This window comes from Glycine max, chromosome 3, assembly GCF_000004515.6.
Source record: "Glycine max cultivar Williams 82 chromosome 3, Glycine_max_v4.0, whole genome shotgun sequence".
Classification (NCBI taxonomy): Eukaryota; Viridiplantae; Streptophyta; class Magnoliopsida; order Fabales; family Fabaceae; genus Glycine; species Glycine max.
Window position 1 is genome coordinate 36,906,907 of NC_016090.4, and position 18,589 is coordinate 36,925,495.

Sequence of the window (18,589 nt, forward strand, 5' to 3'; positions counted from 1 at the left end):
CATAAACTCAATTCGTGGACTCGTAAAAGTCTACTTCATATAAAAATAATAATAAAATATTTATAAATAACATATTAATTAAACATTTTAATAATGTAATAAAGCAAAACAGTAAATCATGAAATTCAGAATATTTAAATAATCAAGTCTAGTAATAATACATCATTATTGGATAATAACTTGTAAAGGTTATAGTAGTGATATATCATTCTTATAAAGATTTGATATTATTAAATGTGAGAATTTTATATTTGAAAATAACATGTTAAATGAAAGTATGTTGAATGCTAAAAAGACAGAAAACAATAAAAAATAATTTACATTTTGATCTAATTTTTTTAACTTATTAACTCGTTAACTCAATAGTAAACTCGAGAGTCTATCGAGTTTACTTAGAGTTTGTAAAGTTGGTCTAGAGTCTACTAAAAAAGAGTTTACTCAAGAGTAAACTCACAGAGAACAAATTAACTTGTAAACTCGTAATAGTTAACGAGTTAACTCGAGAGTTTGATCACCATACTCTTTAGTCCAACGAAGAAAGCAATGTCTCATAGTAGAACTGAGGGGATCCGAGGGTAAGACAACAATATAAACCGGCTGCACTGCCGCTGGAATCAACAACAACCAAGAGAGTGAGAGACTTAATGCTTTGTGATTTGAATGGGAAAAGAAAAAATGCAAAAGAAAGAAAATACTGTAAGTAATTCAGAATTAAAGTAGCTTGTTCAGGAAAATCCTCGTAAAGAGCCAATCATCTAAGAGTAGCATTTAATGAACAAAGCACTCACTCCCATGATAATAGTTCAGTAACAGTCCGTTCTATGATTTTACAATCTTGAATCAATCACCTCATGGATTGAATAAACCCTATAGTTAGTATACATAGTAATTTATATAAGAATAGCATGCCAATTATTCATCTTACTTCCGGGCCAAAGAAAATCCAGGTTTCCAACCGCCTCTGACAAATAGAAGACATGGAAACCCTGCTAAATCTGGAGAGTTGAGACCACTCAAATCACAGCTAACTGCAAATACTATATTTGATATATACACTACTAGGCTAATAGCTACTGGTACGACTTCTGTACGCTTTCAGAGCTCCATCTTCAATTGATTTGAGTGCAGAGAAGCTGCAACACAATTTAAATTGAACTTGAATACATTTCAAATTTTCTTGTCCAGAAAAAAAAAAAAACTTTAAAAGATCTCAGTCCTTTGTATGTTGTATTTGAATTAACTCCTTTCTAGCTATTTGTAATTTCAATTAAGCGACTGGAATGCGTAATTTATTATCTATGAGCAATAAGTATCCTTCCAAGATCCCCATATGATTTTCATTATCAGAAATTCAGAATATCCCATTCAAAGACAGAAAACAATTCCAATCGCTATCTATTTATGAAGTCGAGGGCCAATGGCAGTAGGAACCATGATGCGACGGAGTCAGAAATTTTTTTCGATCTTGTGAGGTAGTAGACAATAATAGAGGCTAAAATCATATTCTACCTGAGTTTGCCGACGAGTCATAACTCAAAAGTGAGTTTTCCGGAGTCATGAAATTATGGTTGACTTCTTCCCTCTCCCAGAGAGGTTGGTGGAATGCATCCAATTGCCACTGCTGTTGATAATGCTGCCGGTTGCCATTGAGTGGGATTTCTGGCCACATGAGAGGTGTCACCATGCTAGGTAAGTTATTATCCATTAGAGATGCCCCCTGTAAGTTACAAAGGATATTTTAATTTTTATCAGCAGTTCTCAACATTGTACTTCATCAAAATTACACATGCCTAACTCTACGGTTCTACCTTTAGGCTTTAGCTGAACACATTTGAAAAGTCATTTTCAATTCTGTAAACCAAGCGGGGCAATCCCTACCCTGACTTAAGGATTAAGAAGTAACGACTTTAAAAATATGCCAGAGGATTTGTAATTAATGGCTAGGATGCCAGAGGATTTGTAATTAATGGCTAGGATGGATTTAGGCAATCAAGCATTCGTCTGACATGCACATTGCTCCTTAGTGCCATGTTCATCATACTGTTTCCTAGTTTCTCTGGCATGACATTGACATCCAACAGAATGGCATAAATCACAGTAAAGCATCACTTTCGGTGTCCCGCATGTACCATTTCAATTTTCAGACAACTATTAATTGAGCAAAGACAATTAAATACAACGATAACAAAATTTTGAATTTTTTATCAATTACATTTCATCTACATGATGGATAAAGCATAGAGCACCAATGGCTGCAATGGAGGCAGAATAAAAAGTGCATTATCCCTCAAATATAGGCTTTTAGCTACGCCGAGGACATTTAGAGTCTTCAGAGTTCAGATTACTCCCCCAGTCAAAATAAAAAGATAAATTGTAATTTTTTCAACAGATGATAAAATTGAGTAAGTTCAATTAATTTATAACTTACATCAGTAGCCAATAAACTGTCGAGGCTGAAATCAATTCTAGGGTTAACTGCTGCCAGTTTCATTGATAAGATCTGCAGCCAGAGCATAAATCAGTGAGATCAAAATCATATTGATGACAGTTAAAGTAGACAAAATATTTTTACAAGAATATTGTAACTTTTGAGCGAGGGCGAGCCCTGGTGCAGCGGTAAAGTTGTGCCTTGGTGACTTGTTGGTCATGGGTTCGAATCCGGAAACAGCCTCTTTGCATATGCAAGGGTAAGGCTGCGTACAACATCCCTTCCCCATACCTTCGCATAGCGAAGAGCCTCTGGGCAATGGGGTATGAAGTTTTTTATTGTAACTTTTGAGCATACTCACTAAATAAACAGATGAATAGTTCAAGGAGTATGCAATTTCAAGCCTCAAGTCCACATTAGGAGGTGAGAATAGTAGGTAGACCCATTAGGAAATTTGTAAGTAGATTACAAGTCATATAGTCCAAAATAATATGACCATAACTGCTAATGCTTAATGCTTGCTTACAGTTACAGGCAACCAATATTTGTTCCAAATAACCCCCAAATCCTTCTAGTATACCACACTAACTTAAGAAGGCAAAATATCAAATTTTAAGGCACCAAAAGAATTCAGAATTTGCAAAGTAAACCAGACCCTTTCTTTCAAAAAAACTTAAGCATAATCCATAATTTTAATTGAGAACCAAATAGATAATAATTAACAAGCATAGCCTGCTCATTGTAAGAATATATATGCAAAATGTCTGCAATGTGAGAGTCTGACCTCCACTTGACGCTGTAGAGATTGCACATGGTTGATGATTTCATCCAGAACCATTGCCGTCCCTGATATCTGCAGAGTAAATCAATTCATGTCAGCTATACTTGACCTACATTAGCTATTTCGAGAATATTAACACAATCCAAAGGCACTACAAAATGTCAAAATCGTAGAGTGTCTCTGTAATTAAGGCTTCCATATCAAACAAAAACAGGGGCTCATTTATGGAACAAGCCTAAAGCCTGTATGCAAGTGTGATGAAAATGGTAGTACATGGTAATTGGGCCAGAATGAGAGAATAAATTTTTGGTAATAACTTATTAACTTATACTTATACGAATATACCCGATTATTCATCCCCCATGCTCCGAAATATTACAGACTAGAATGGTTTAAATAATACTTCAATATCATCAAGAAAGAATGAAAGATGCATGGTAAATTTTCATGCATTGCAGCAAAGCCCTCCAATCTCTATTTATGGCATCATATTGTTCACAACTCAATTTAAAACCAACCCATAAATGTGATTTCAATCTGTTAAGTGTTTGATGTTGATATAAACACTTGAAATTTAATTTTCCATGTCATAACCTGTTCTTTTGGGATAAATCTTGAGGTATGTATTTCGTTTATGTTAAGGTGACATTATTATTATTATTATTATTATTATTATTATTATTATATTAAAAATGAGTTTAGGTGACATTAATTTGATCGTACAATTGACCCCAGCCAGTTAGGTGAAAGGTCTGCTGGCTGGCAGTTGCACTCCAAAAGTACGCATTCTTTTCTCGACCATTTTCTTCATCCCATAAATGATGGATACCAAACTCGTAAAGATAACGATACCATCACCGCCAAAAGATGGATTATATTTTAATATTTCACTTGCCAAAGGGACCCATGGTTATGGATACTATACTAGTTAGAAGTTCTAGTAGAACCTCCCCCTGCCCCCCATTCTCTGTCTCTTCCGCCCCACCCGCCCACCATTCTGTCTCTTAAATAAGCCAGAAGGCCGAAGAAAGGAACGATAGGGGACTACCAAAATTGTCGTGTATAATCATCCATGACGTGTTTTTGTGTATGCATGTATTGTCCTATTCAATGAATGACAATGACCTTATCACCAAAAAATTACCACTTTAATATATGTATTATTCTACTGCTACATGCAATTTTTTAGGAGTACTAACTATTTTTCTGCATTTTGTTAAATTATCTGTTTTAAAAATATTTAAGTCAAACTTAAACTCAACTATTTAATAAAATACATTTTAGAAAAATAGTAATGGAAAAGCTGAAGAGAGCAATAGATACTCCGTGTGGAAGAATGAACAGAGCGTACGCCCAAAACAAATGTTAGAGGAAATTGTTATGTGGATGAACGAAGTTATCATTACTTGGGCTTTTTTTACCAAAGTACACCGGAATATTCTCAGCCTATACCGAATTGTTTGGCATAGGTTAATATTTCGGTAGTTACAGAGGTAGTTTTGAAACAATTTGCTAGTAGGATGTTAATTTTCCAATGCTAGCAACAGACAACATCTTTTGTCATCTCACCTAAAGCACAACTACACTGGCAACAGTGGAACATAACAAAAGGAGTCACGTCTTCTTGCAAGAGTGCAATTGATTAAACGACTACTGGTGTTTTGATTGTCATTTGGCAAACCATAATTGAATCTAACCGAAAAGTACCTTTTTCCACTTCTACTCAAAGTCTCAAACTATGGTCTACGACCCAAAATCATGTTAAAAAACATGACTATGCCAAACATATTTGTGGATAAAAGTCAATTTTCTACAAGCCAAGGTTTTGGGCGTGCAAACTGTAATTCAAATATGCATCAAAGCAGGCTAGACATAGGTCCACGTTGAGTCAGATTTGGAAAAATAAAAATTAATTGATCCAATAAATTGAGATTGGGTTGAGTTAGATAGGGTTCAACATATATTAACCTAATAGCTTACTCAATTAGATTGGATTTAACATAATTCAACCCAATGCAACTTGTTGAACTAGACATAATTCAACCTTTTTTAGTTGGATGCAACTGGATTGATTGGGTTTGATGAGTTAGTCAAGTTAGTCCAAATTGATAGTGTAAAACAGTTTTATACTATAAGATGACCATTAAACTCTAATTTTAATATTAGAATAATATCTTATTTTACTAATTTGTTAAAAAACATAAATTAAAAGCACAAAATATTCCATTCAACCAAAAGGCAAGTAATAAATCCATGTCTACAGATACTAAAATTACACTATCTTGAAAGTATGAAATTAGTTACATTTTCTTGAGCTTGAGTATGAACACCAATGCTCTATTTCCTATTTAAACACTACCAATTATCATCCCTACCAATTATTCCACCTTCTGTATTCCTTCCTTTATTCTTTCCTTTTTCTTTATTCAACCGGCAGTGGCCCATGATGAAGTAAATCAGCCCATTTATTTATTATTTTAAGGTTCACTTTGACATTGACTGAGATGCATGTCCAAGTGTTGGCAGCTCAATCACCACCCCTACTAACTATTGAAAACTCGAATAAATTCAGTTTAATTTACTAATTGTTGTTTAAATTAACTCATTTTATATAAAAAAATCCATAAATTCCTGAGAAATATTTAAAGTACATTTTTAAATTATTCTTTTTCAAACATTTATATATATACACACACAAATAATTGCCAGTGTTGGGGCCTTCACCACGTGACAGCACTTGGTGAAAAGCACTAGTGCCGTTTTGTAAAAAGCCATGTGGAGTTAAGTCTTTTCTTAAGTACTGCTTGCTACATGGTGAAAGCCCTATTTTTTTTAATTTTTTTTTTCTGTTTTTCCATGCATATCAGGCTTTGATATTTTTTTCATCACATAAAAACTCAAAAGGTGGTGCATTAATTGTATGAAAAAAAAAGTATGCCTTTAACCGAGTGACAACACGTGTCCCATTATCTTATCAAGCGTAGTCTTGTAAAGACGCCAACTTCACGTGGCTTATACATGATTACACATGAAGCTGCGCCTTAAGAGTTGTCCACTTAGACTGTTCAATGAAACAGGAAAATAAATCAAAGAAAAAAAATAATAGTAGAAGAAATAGAAAGATAAAGTAAAATAAATAAATAAAATATTATTTCAATTGTTAGAAATATAAAAGAAAAAGTGATTATTTTACTTATTTAAATAAGTGGAAGAGTAAGTAAAAATAAATAAATTATACGAATTTTTTAATACTAATTAAAAAATAAATTTTTAGTATATCATGTAGTTTATTGACATAAATTTATTTATAATTTTTATATTACAAAAAAATCTTTAATTTTAAAAAGTTAAACAATCCCACTTTAGAAAGAAAAGTTTTATATGTGGAATTCACACAAAAAACTTTTTTCCTTCTTATTTTTCATATCAACCAAATAATAAAATTATTATTTCCATCCTAATTCATTCTTTTTGTATTTGGTTTATCTTTATTTACACTCGAGTAAAGATAGAATAAGAGAATATAAATACCCTCAACGTCTCAGCTGACGAGAGACTCTTAATTAGCAATGTTTAAGGCTTGCTTATCCGTGAATAATCCATCTTTTTTGTCTGGGTTCAAGGTATGTAGGCTAAGCTCTATTTGATTGGATGGTACACAATATTGCATCTTAAAGCTCAGCCTATGAGCTTCCAGACTTTTTTTTGGGTCAGGACTAAAATATGGGCTAGGGTACACAAGTGGGGTGCCTTCCAGCCCTTCCTACTGTTTTTTTTTTTAATAAAAAAAGGCCCCAAATTATTTAAAACAAATTTAAAATTATTGTAATTTGTTATTTCCGAAAGTGACCAATTTGTTCAAAAAGCCCCCCTTTACTTACCTCGCTCGCTCTATTCAGGTTAATATCGTAGAAGATCTTAAAGTAAAGAGTTTAACTAAACTAACCTTCGAAAAAAACTTGTAACCACTAACCAGAAAGAAACCATCCAAAAAGGCAAAAGAAAAAGAGAGGGTGAAATTACACAAATGCCATGTTTGACACTAGGTGCCAGTGGTCGCTTCTCTTGATGTAAAAGCAATCACTTTGTTTAGAGGGGTTGAAAAGGTGACAATGACAAAAAGCGTTGTTTTAGCTCGTAACCTAGATACATAATTACACTTTTGGGAGAAAAATTAGACGGAAAAGGATGGCATAATCCAAAAGAACGAACAAAGCACAATTAATTAATTCTAGTAACTAAGGGTTTAAGGTTTTAAGGTTAAGACCACAAAGGAAGAGAGACCGACCTTGTCGCAGCCTGGGACCAGCTCTTGCAAAAGCTTCATGCGAGCGTTGATCTTCTCTCTCCTAGCCTACAACAGAAACGCAGTAGTCAGTTATACACTTATACCATAAAATAATAATAATTAAAAAACATTAAAATTTGGCAAAATTATAAAATACACTAAAGTGATCGAAGTTAAGCAAATTAATTAGTGATTAATCAAGCGTTTACCCTTTCTGCCAAGCTATGGCTATCAGTGGCTTGACCTCGACGAACTCGAACATGAACGTAAGGAAGCTTCTCGCCGTCACCGGAGGTCTCATCGGCGATGCTTTTACTCTTCTTCGACGATCCTTTAACCTGGATTCCACAAAATCGTGTATTAGTTCACGTTTTGAGCATTCAATTCTACGGTGAACAGAAACCCTAATTCTCCAATTTGCTGCAATCAGGGAAAGTAAGTAACGTTACTGTTAGCTTCTTCTCTCGCTCCTTTCTCTTGGCGGTCCTCTGATTGTTGTTCTCCACCGCGGGATCCGAAATGCAACCCAGCCTCGAGCTCGAGCACGGGTTCGAATCGGTCTCCTGTGGCTCGTTCTTCACTCTATCCAAATTCGAAACGGAACCGGTCCCGGCCGGAACCAGGCACGCCTCCTCCGGCGGAAGCGGCGAGTTCTCGCCGGCGAACACAGAGAACTTCGCGGCGCGTTCGATTAAGGCGGCGTTGGAAGGGAAGGTTAAATTGCTGCCGAAAGAGTTGGGCAGGTAGGGTTTCTGGTTCGCGCTGACGTGGCAATTAGGCGGTTTCCGAGCGCTGTCGGATTCCGGCGAGTGAAGGAGCTCCACCGCCTGCGTCGGCGGGAGTTCAAGCAGCGCGGTGAACGAGTTAGCGTTTTCCGGCGCCGGCACCGGCGCCATGATTCCCTGAATTTCTTCGTTGAATTGAATTGACTCGAGCGTAGCGCCGTCATGCACGGATCCGCGCAATCCTCCCGGAGCTTGGTCCATTGAGCGAACAAAACGCAGCGTAGAAGGTCCAATTGAACCGTACACACCTCAAATTTTGTCTTAATTGGAAGAATTATGAACCGTAACAGTGTTGAAATTGGAGAGAATGAGAAAATGAAGAATGTGTGTGGGGAATTTTGTTATGAGTGAGAGATAGAAGAAGCAAAGCTTCAATGGCGGTCAATGAAATTCTCTCTCTCTTTCTTTCTCTTTCTCTCCGGTTCTGTGATTCTGTCTCTGAGATTGCTTCTCGGCCATTTGAAGTACTGCGAAAGCAACGTTGCTACGCTACGGTTACTCTACTACTGTTGAATCATACGAGTACGGTTCCAGCCATACAGTTTCGTTGAGGTAAGGTTAAAGGGTAGGTTGGGACCACCACCCATTGAGGGCCCCATCATCTGGGAATATCATTTTATTTTATTTTTTATTCAGAAATATTATTGATTTCAGTTCACCGTTGATTTCGTTTCGTTCTTTTTTTACCGCACAATCTGTTTCCTCCTTTTTACGATTACGGAGATTCGACAGACCAACAGGTCCGTGGATGAAAAAGAAGCCCGTTGGAGCATTCCGTATCCTAATGTGATTGACATTGTAGAGCAGTTTTTGCTATATTTGGGCCATTGAAAGCACTTCTTAATTCATTCATTATTTCTTTCTGGAAGTTTATCACCTTGCCTAATCTCGTTCCTTCAATAATTTATTGTTTCCGCAATAACGTGCTTCACATGAGCACAAGGTTAGCGCTAAGATTCGTCTAATCAAAAGGTTTACCTTTGTTTTTAATATAAGGGCTCAATGGTAAATTTAATTTGATTTTAATGTTATGAAATTGTGTGTTTGAATCTGATTGTAAATTCACGTTAAATGACTAAGTGAGTATCATTTTGCTTCAAAAATAATGCATCATCCATGTTAGGACACCCTATCAAACACTTACTATTTGAGTGTAAAAAAGTTTCATATTATCATTTAATATCAATTTGATTATGTTGATATATTATTTAAGACTTTATATTATATGCACTTTTAATGTAAGATGTTTCTTTTTCCTTCTTTTTTTTTAATAAAGAGCGTTCATAGGTTGTTATTCATTATCAAAGTTTGAATAAAATTAGGAATTAATTAAATCAAAGGCTGACTAGCTTTAAATTTAGCACCATCCCTAAACAATTGACAACTTCATTTGGTTGTGCATGAGCGAATATAACAGTTTAAAATGTTTTTCAATTTTTAAAAACAAGATTAAGTGAATACCCAAAATTGTAGTCATTTTATTTCTATCTTTCCATACATAACCGAAGAATGGAAAAGATTCTTCAAGAGTCTCAGGTTCCAAAAGTGCATGATAAATATCGCCAAAGCCCAATACTGCAGAGGAAATTAAGTGAAACTCTGCTTTACGTAAAGTTGTCAGAGTACGCTTAACCTCTGGATTTGAAATTACTGCTTATATACCCGATATTGGCCATAATTTACAAGAACATTATGTAGTCTTAGTAAGAGGGGGAGGGTTAAAGATTTACCCGGTGTGAGATATCACATTGTTCGAGGAACCCTAGATGTTGTCGAAGTAAAGGATCGTCAACAAGGGCGTTCTAGTGCGTTGTAGATTCTTATCCAAGACTTGTATCATTTGAAAATGCCATGTGAATCGCTAGAAACATGTAAAGTGTGTGGCTAACCCAATAACGAAAGTTTCGTAAGGGAACTGGAGCAGGCTACCATGAGACAAGATTTTCTTTCTAAAGAAATTCGATTCGGAACTACGATATGTCCAAGGTCCAATATGGAAAGAATTTCAGAGGTTTTCCTTGACTTTGTCTGTGTCAACAATGAAGGACGTCACCAAATTCATTGTTTATGAAGTTTGTTGAGATCAAGCAATCCACCATTTGCTTGCGATCTAACTCTATAATCACATGGTAGAAGTTTAGCGTAGAGACCTAATTGATAGTTGTTGGAGCCCTATTGTTTCAACCTCTTGAGGTGTCGGTCGGGCTTCCATGAAAATAGTGCCATTGCTTTGAGAAAATGGTCTTGATGGTTCTTGCAACAAACTAATACACCATAGATACTTGCATCACTAAAGACAATTGCATTAATTAATGTTACATTTTATGTGGTCAACAGTGGATTTTGTCCACCTATCAACATGCTGATTTTGATTGCTGCAAACACGAGTAAAATTTTAAGCTTGCGCTGATTTTCATTTTTGAATAAATTGTGTTGCCAAATAGAGTGATAAACAAGTTGGCTTTTGAATATTCTCCCACAATTTTTCATTTCTTCGACGTGATATACACCAAAATAAAGATGTCACTTTAAACATGTGATGAGTAGAAAAAATTCTGAGTAGGAGAAAAATGACACTCTTTAAATCCTTAGAATTGTGAATTGGTTCATGTAAAGATGACCAGAGTCCACCTTTAACTCTTATTTCTTGTGTATGCATGTAGCCAATAAACTGTGAGTAAGTTTCAATGCAATCTATCACAATAAAGGCATGTGATTGGACATATAACTCCTTTGGTAGTTAATCTCATTCTTATGGGGAGACATTCTCTTGCAATTCTCCATATTTAAGATCTTCATTTTTTGAGAGAGATGCATTTGCTAAAGAGAATTTCATGTCACCAATTTCATTTGTTAAGGACGACCCATCGTACACCATGAGACAACCTCAGACACCCAACCCAACTAGGATTATTACACCCTGACATGTCAGAGCAAAACAATACTACAATATGAGAGTGTGGTGACAAGACGGGGGACACAATATTCTAACATAGAAGAATGATCGAGTCGCATTTTCTTGCAATTTTCCATATTAAGATCTTCATTTTTTGTAGAGAGATGCATTTGTCAAAGAGAATTTCAGTCGTTTTCATTTGTTAAGGACAACTCATCGTACACCATGAGACAACCTCGAACATCCAACTAGGATCATTACACCTTGACATGTCAGAGCAAAACAACACTACGATATGATAGCATGGTGATAAGACGAGGAACACAATATTCTAACATCTCAGACAACAAAAGAATGATCCAGTTGCGCACAAAGAAATATACTTCCCAAATGAACAGTAGTCACTTGATATTATAAGAAGAGGAGAAACCACACTCGGCCATCCAAGACACTCAGATTCACATTAGGGCATAGGCTTGTGAGAGACTTCTCCAAAGACACTCAGACTCTAAGTCTCCTCTGTAGTCAGTGACATTCTCTCCTTGTGATTTTAAGTAAATATGATTCTAAAGAATTTTAAAACCAATATCATAGCCTTTTATTTTAATTGGCTAGACTTGGCAAGCAGAGTCAAGTCCTATTCAGTATGTTAGTAATTGGATAGGACACATTGGTGTACCCCTATATGGCTATATCACGGGAACAAGCTGTTTTCATTTAACAAGTTTGCATTGCAGTTGCTGGGGGAGGAATTGGTGCATTCTCTCGGAAGACCCTGACCTCACATTAGTATAACGAAGCCATTATGAAAGTGAAATTATATTGGTTTTCCTTTGTGCGACACTAGTATAATCCATTTCCACAGTTATAAAAGCGAATAATGAAGATCTCTTTGTTAGAGAGACAAGGCTATACCTGTTATCTTCTGACTTTAGGGGACTCTTCGATCAAGGACAATGGACAATGTACCATTAATTCTGCCATTCTCCTGCAATGCTACTAAAGAGTCACTCTACACACATGAAAGGAAACGAAACCAGAAAGTTATAATTAATTGGTAACCAAGGTTAGGTAGTGGACACCATTCATTTAGTTTCAAATTGTACCCATGTACTCACTTAACCTCCCATATCCAGCGCTGTCTACAAAACAAAATTTTGGTAATGATAAGTTAATGTATGTAGGTATTCCCATAAATGTCCTATGACACATGTGAATAATGTGATATGCAAAACTTGTGTACCTTTTTATTTATCATGATTAGAGGTTGGAGAAATAGTGTTCTATCCTCTTTAATTTTGCTCTGCTTCAAGCGGCGATAAAAAAAAAAGGTAAGAGAGGATGATGAACACTATACCTATTCACGTAGGATTGAAAATAATCTGAACTAGATTACATGTTACTCAAAATTAATTCGACTCATCAATATTTGAAGAAGGAATGATACGTAAAAAGGTAATTAAGTAGGGTCAACAGTTTTTTAATCTTTCCGTTTTGGGGAGAAAGAGATAAGAAAGATGAATTTATGCATTGAAAAATACTAATTTATCCTTATTTTTATATTTTTATTGAAAATATTTATGTGATTTTATATACATATTTTTTTCTTTCTTTTTACATTTTATCCAATTTTTTAAATAAGAAGAAAAAAAATCTTTCCTTTTTATTTTCTTCTATATCAAACATATTAAAAATGATCTCACTTTCTACTTATTTTCATTTTTCGTTCTTTCTTTTCACTTTCTTTCTCAGAGAAAACATACCCTTAGAAAAATTTATATGAAATTCATATGAATTTATAAAATATCTTATAAACTCTTTAATTTATTTCAGTAAGTTCCATGTATAGTTAAATTTAATATACAAATTCTTTCGTGTTAAGATTTTATATAAAAAATATTTATCCTCAAATGTTATTTAAATAAATAAATTATTTATTCTCAAGCACGCCCCTAATCATTTTCGTTAGGCTCTCATGAGTTAAATAAGTTAAATTTGAAAATCTTAGTTCATTTGTCAAATAAGTCAAACTTCGATATGTTCAACTTTTACATTTAGTATATATTTTAGATTTTAGATATAGATGTAGTTAACTTTGTATGCTAGTAAATATATTTTTTGATTAAAATATATATGAATTAGGATTTTGTCATATGTATATTAGTACAAAGGTTAAGAAATAAAAAAAAAAATCATTAAATAAAATATAAATATTTAATATCTTGAAAATGTAAACAAAATGTTCTAGACTTTTTCCGATCAAAAAATTGTTCAAGACTTTCTTTTTTAAGTCAATAGCATGCTTAATTTGTAAATAATACTATTTTTAGTTAATCTGACAAAAGAAGAAGTGAATGAATTGATTGCGTATTTTATTTTTATTTTTGTTGAATGAATTGACTGTGTATCTGGTATCGAAAAAAAAAATAGAGGGAAGGGGAAAGGAAAAGGAAAAAAGTGTAACGATTTTGGAATTTGTACGTAAATTGGTAAAGCAGAAAAAGAAAGAAATATTTAAAATTATTTTAACTTTTGCCTACTTTAATCTTTAATGATAATTCGGTCCTTCCAAAATAATTTTTTCTAACAATCCAATAAAAAAAATTTACTGATAAAAAATTATATTCCTATTCAGGATTATTATATACTTTTTTCAATAATTATGTGAGAAATAAAAAAGAACAGAAACAAATTGTGAGATTAAATGAAAAAGCTAGCTATGATAAAAAGATAATGAATTAATATAAAAATATTGAAAGAGAATATTATAAAAATATATTGTATCGCACAATTGCATTAGATTTGAGTTCCGAGACTCTCACTTGTTTCCTAAAGGTAGGTGAATATTTAAGATGTGAATAAAAAAAAGTATAATTTAGGTTAAATTATACTTCTCATAGTTTCATGCATTCTTAATTTATAGCCTCCTATTTATGAAATCCCCTTACACTTTATTATACAATTAAGTTTTCTGTGCCTTATTTTGTTCTTAATTACCTTATTAATCACAATTTTAATGGCGATTATAAGATTTTTGCTTCAATTCAACCTTTAAGACGATTAAGAAAAGAAAACAAAAACGTAAGAGACGACTATACTGAGAAAGTGTAAAAGTATAAAAAAAAAAGTATAAAGTGCCATTTGTAAGTCAAGAGTGAATTATTTATAATAATAATAATCAATTGATATGAAATTGTTTAACGGTTACGGGCTAACATGGGAAAATAAGAAGGTTCCTATAATGAAAAGGATTTATGGACAGTCAATCATATATCTTTACCAAATTATCCCTAGATGTTGTCTCCCATAACCCCTTTCTCTTTCACTTCCAAACATAACTCCATCCAAATCCAAATTATGCACAAAATACAAATCCAAATTTTGCAACGCACAAAGCAATGAATCTCATCCAAGCTCAATTGGTAACCATATATCAACATTTTCCTTAATATATCAACATTTTACACAATCTGTAAACTGTAATCATATAAACAAGAACGAAGTATACATCAATTTCTTTCTACAATCAGTTTTTCTTTTACAATGAAATTTTAGAGTAAAAAAAAAAAGACAAATCAAGAAAAATCCTTCAAAAGGGGGAGGAATCTCCCTGCACAGGCAAGATGGGGAGAAGAATGAGAGGAGATAGAAGAAGGAATTGAAGAGAATATAAAAGGGTAAATTAGGAAAAGAAAAGAGGAAAGATAAAGAAATTTGAGCCTTAAGTTAAAGAAGATCCCACTACTTTTCTCATGTTAGCCGTCACCTGCAATAATCAATAAAAAAAGGTCTTGAGAAAGATGATAATCAATTATATTTTATTAAATCTAGTTTAATTTAATGATAAATTAATTTTAAAAATATAATTACTGTTTGTCCCTTGACTCTCAAGTCTCCAGCTTCTAGCTAGCTGATCATTTGTAGTTACAGAATAGGCTATATGACATGGAGTGAAATAGTGGGTTAAAATGTAAGTAATACACTAATTAAATTAGTGTTTAAAATTATAATCATCAATTAATTTATTTCTTAAAATAAATAAATAAAATTATCATTTTAGTCTTTACAATCAATAAAAAATAAGTATTTTGGTTTTAAAATTTATAAACATAAGAACTAAAATTGTTGATATTTGATAACTTTAGAAATTAAAATAACATTTTTCTAATTTCCATAACTTAATGAACTGAATTTTATGATTTTAAAGACTAATTTGCTTGGTCCCCACAAAAAATAAAGCACGGTTGTTTGTACCATTTAATGTAGGAAATAAAACCATATAAAAGAAACTTTTATTATGCAGTTGCAGCTGGCCATTAAGGTATATTGTCACATATGAGCAAGGCCGTTAGGCCGAATTGAAGAGATATGATCGTGATATAATATATAGTAGTACATATTCTCTGCGTAAAGAGAAGGGGTAATAGCTTGAAGGGGAAAACAGAAAACTTATCCATTCAATACAGAAAAAAAAAATATAATTTTATATAATCGCACCACCCAAACAAATATTATCAACGAAAAGATTATTAATAAAACATTATTAGTTATATGAAAAGCATTTAGCTACGTACCCTTTTGTTATTTAGAAATTAGTATTAACTATTAAGTATGTACTGGTATAATATTAATAAGGGGCATCGACGAAAAGATTATTAATAAAACATTATTAGTTGCATTTTTATTTAATACATTTCTGTTTATTCAAACCATGAAACTGTAACTTGTTGAATGCATTATCATATATGTTTCCAATCTGTTTAATCTCTGACAAGCAGTAAGATCTGTCCATCGTACTGTTATGGCAATAGCACTTACAGGCTTTGACATTAATGACAAAAAATTGTTGAGGGCAAAAATTGCATAAGTGCATAACAGATTATGTGAGTTTGACCTGACACATTTCAACTTTGTAGCTAGCCTCACACTGCGACCTGGTTTAAGTTACCATTGGATCAGTGAACGGTGGACTCTGTGTGGCTCCAGATGCAAAAGGGTACGTAGCTAAATGCTTTTCATATACAACAGTGCACTCAGTTATATGTGGTCCTAAACCTTAAAATATATTGAAAAACGTGACCATTTTTATTAAATATTATTGATTATTGATGAAAGAAGTAGAGTTACCCACTTACTGCTCACTATTCAGTTTAAAGTAGTAACTAGTTGTTATAGAGCTTTGATTACGACTCAACCATGATGCATACATGTACCTATATATGTTGTTCACGGCTATTAAATACTATCTCAACTCTGATGAAAATCTGGCCAACATACAAATGTACAGATGACAGTTCTCAGAAAATTGGTCAAGAATTATACTCTTCCATTATTCAATACTTTATTATAATTAGACTACTTATGTCAAATCTGTACACATTAAATTAATTTATTTAGGTAGAACATCAATTGTTTTTATTTTAGTTTTAATTATTAAATAATAATAAAATATATGGTGACTATAAGGATGACTAATACTCAGAAAAAAGCTGTGTTCCTTAATGAGAGCATGAAATGTAAATGAGGTTTGGTGGATAACAAAACATGAGCTGGTTTGGTTAGGTAGCTGTACTGGGTGGAAGATTGATGCAAGACAGACAGCAACCAGACATGTGCTGACAATACCAGTTGGGCTTGTTCCATGGAAAAGGGCAGAGCCTGAAGAAGAAGCCCATGAAGCTCTTTAGAATTTAATTTTAGTTACAAAAGGGCCTAATCCAACCATATCAACGGAAGCAAGTGACATATAAGCTAGTTCCAGTTTTACAAGTGTTCTCGAGTTTGAGTTTAAATATGGAGTTGTATTAATATAAATATGCGGAGAAATAATTATGTTGTTCATAATAGTCTTATTTTACTCAAACAAGATTATATATGCTAGAGATACATGTGGTTTGTATTTAAAAAAAAAGGCCAAATCCAAATTGTAGACCCTCGAGCTTTGTGTTGCATATAAGGTTGTAGTTTTACTTTGCAAGTGTTCTCGAGTTTGAGTTTGAGTTTAAATATTAGATGTATTAAATATTCTTAGAAACATTTTTATTCTCTATAATAGTCTTCCTCTATTTGAACAATATTATCTTTCATAAAAATACATGCGGTTTGTACTAAAAAAAAAATCCTAATCCAAATTGTGGACCCTAGAACTTTATGATGCAGCTCTGATCATGAGTAATCTCTTTATCTTTTCATCTTGTGATGGAGATTCCTCTGGCATTGGATCTTAGAGAAAGTGTTCACTTACCCATCTATGAATTGTAATTGCAAGGATTATAGGCCCCAGGGGAGAGAGAGAAAGAGAGAAAACAAAGGGAGAGACAAAGATTGGCAGTTTGACAATGGCATTTGTACTTGGTGTTGTGGTTCGAATCAACAGTGAAATGACAATTGGAAGGGTACCTCAAATTTATGGACTTTCCAACTGTGTAAAGCGACACAAGGGTATAGAGAGTATTCCCAGTTTCCACTTTTCAGTAATATGGCCACTGGTCTACTCAGAGCTCCAATATGCTATCACAAGATATGTTATGTTTTGATGGTATCTTGTGCAAAACTTCAAATTCATCCACTGTGATTTTAAATTTTGTTTTGGTGCTTTATTAGACACATGCTGACAAGACAATTTTGTCTAACTCAATTTTCTGGCTTTCACAGAATGCAGTAGATAGATAGTTAGCCAGATACAATAATGCAACTTCATTCTATGATTTATTCATTTGTTTTCCCTTGCGATAATAATGAAGGTTCTTTCTGGTAAGCAAAGATAATTCGTAGAAGGGAAAGAAAGTGGCTCAGCAAGAAAACCGGGGGCAAGTGACATTACTCGTACCAAACATATGGAACATCTTTTTAGCCTTTTATTCGTTTCCTAACAAAATTGTAGAGAATTTTGTTCCATTCTTGAAAAGTGTTTGGGCTTTGGTCCCCCTCTCAATATTCAAAATGCTAGTTTTAATAATTTGTATGTATCAATAATGTAAAGAGTTTACTGTTAATCAACAAAAAACATAAAAGTAAATATGACTTTTTAAGGTATTTATTGTAAAATTTAATAAAATTATTATGCATTAACTTTTTTTGTCAACAAAAATATAAAAGTAAATATGACTTTTTAAATATATATATTATTTACTCTTTATAAATTGGCTAGAAATTATTTCTGACTTTCGGTGATTAGTGATCACTTTTATAGTAGATGTTTGATTTTTTTTTTCTTGCTGTATATAGATGTTTGATCTTTCAGCCTTAAAATGTTTTTCCTTTGGATAAAAGAGCCATATTTTAATAATATTAGTATAATATTTTATCCAATTTAACACTGATATAATATAATCGAACACTGACATGTACTTTGAGTTATGATAACAATTTTTTATGACCTGTTTTATTATTATAAAATATTATTGAAAAG

General features: G+C 33.1%; 1 protein-coding gene across 2 annotated transcripts; it reads right to left on the bottom strand.

Annotated features, from left to right (window-relative positions):
* Positions 1-293: 293 nt before the first annotated feature.
* LOC100814124 (transcription factor bHLH48) lies at positions 294-8,818 on the bottom strand. 2 transcript variants are annotated; one of them, XM_014773771.3, is made up of 7 exons: positions 7,947-8,818; positions 7,707-7,835; positions 7,498-7,563; positions 3,213-3,281; positions 2,429-2,500; positions 1,510-1,717; positions 294-608 (listed from the first exon to the last, which is right to left on the bottom strand). In XM_014773771.3, exons 1-7 carry the CDS (start codon positions 8,481-8,483, stop codon positions 487-489), a joined length of 1,203 nt encoding a protein of 400 aa, XP_014629257.1. In that variant the 5' UTR covers positions 8,484-8,818; the 3' UTR covers positions 294-486. The 2 variants fall into 2 exon arrangements, with proteins under 2 accessions (XP_014629257.1, XP_003521193.1); XM_003521145.5 differs by lacking the exon at positions 294-608 and adding an exon at positions 741-1,133 and having other exon boundaries at positions 7,947-8,816.
* Between the last annotated feature and the right edge of the window lie 9,771 nt (positions 8,819-18,589).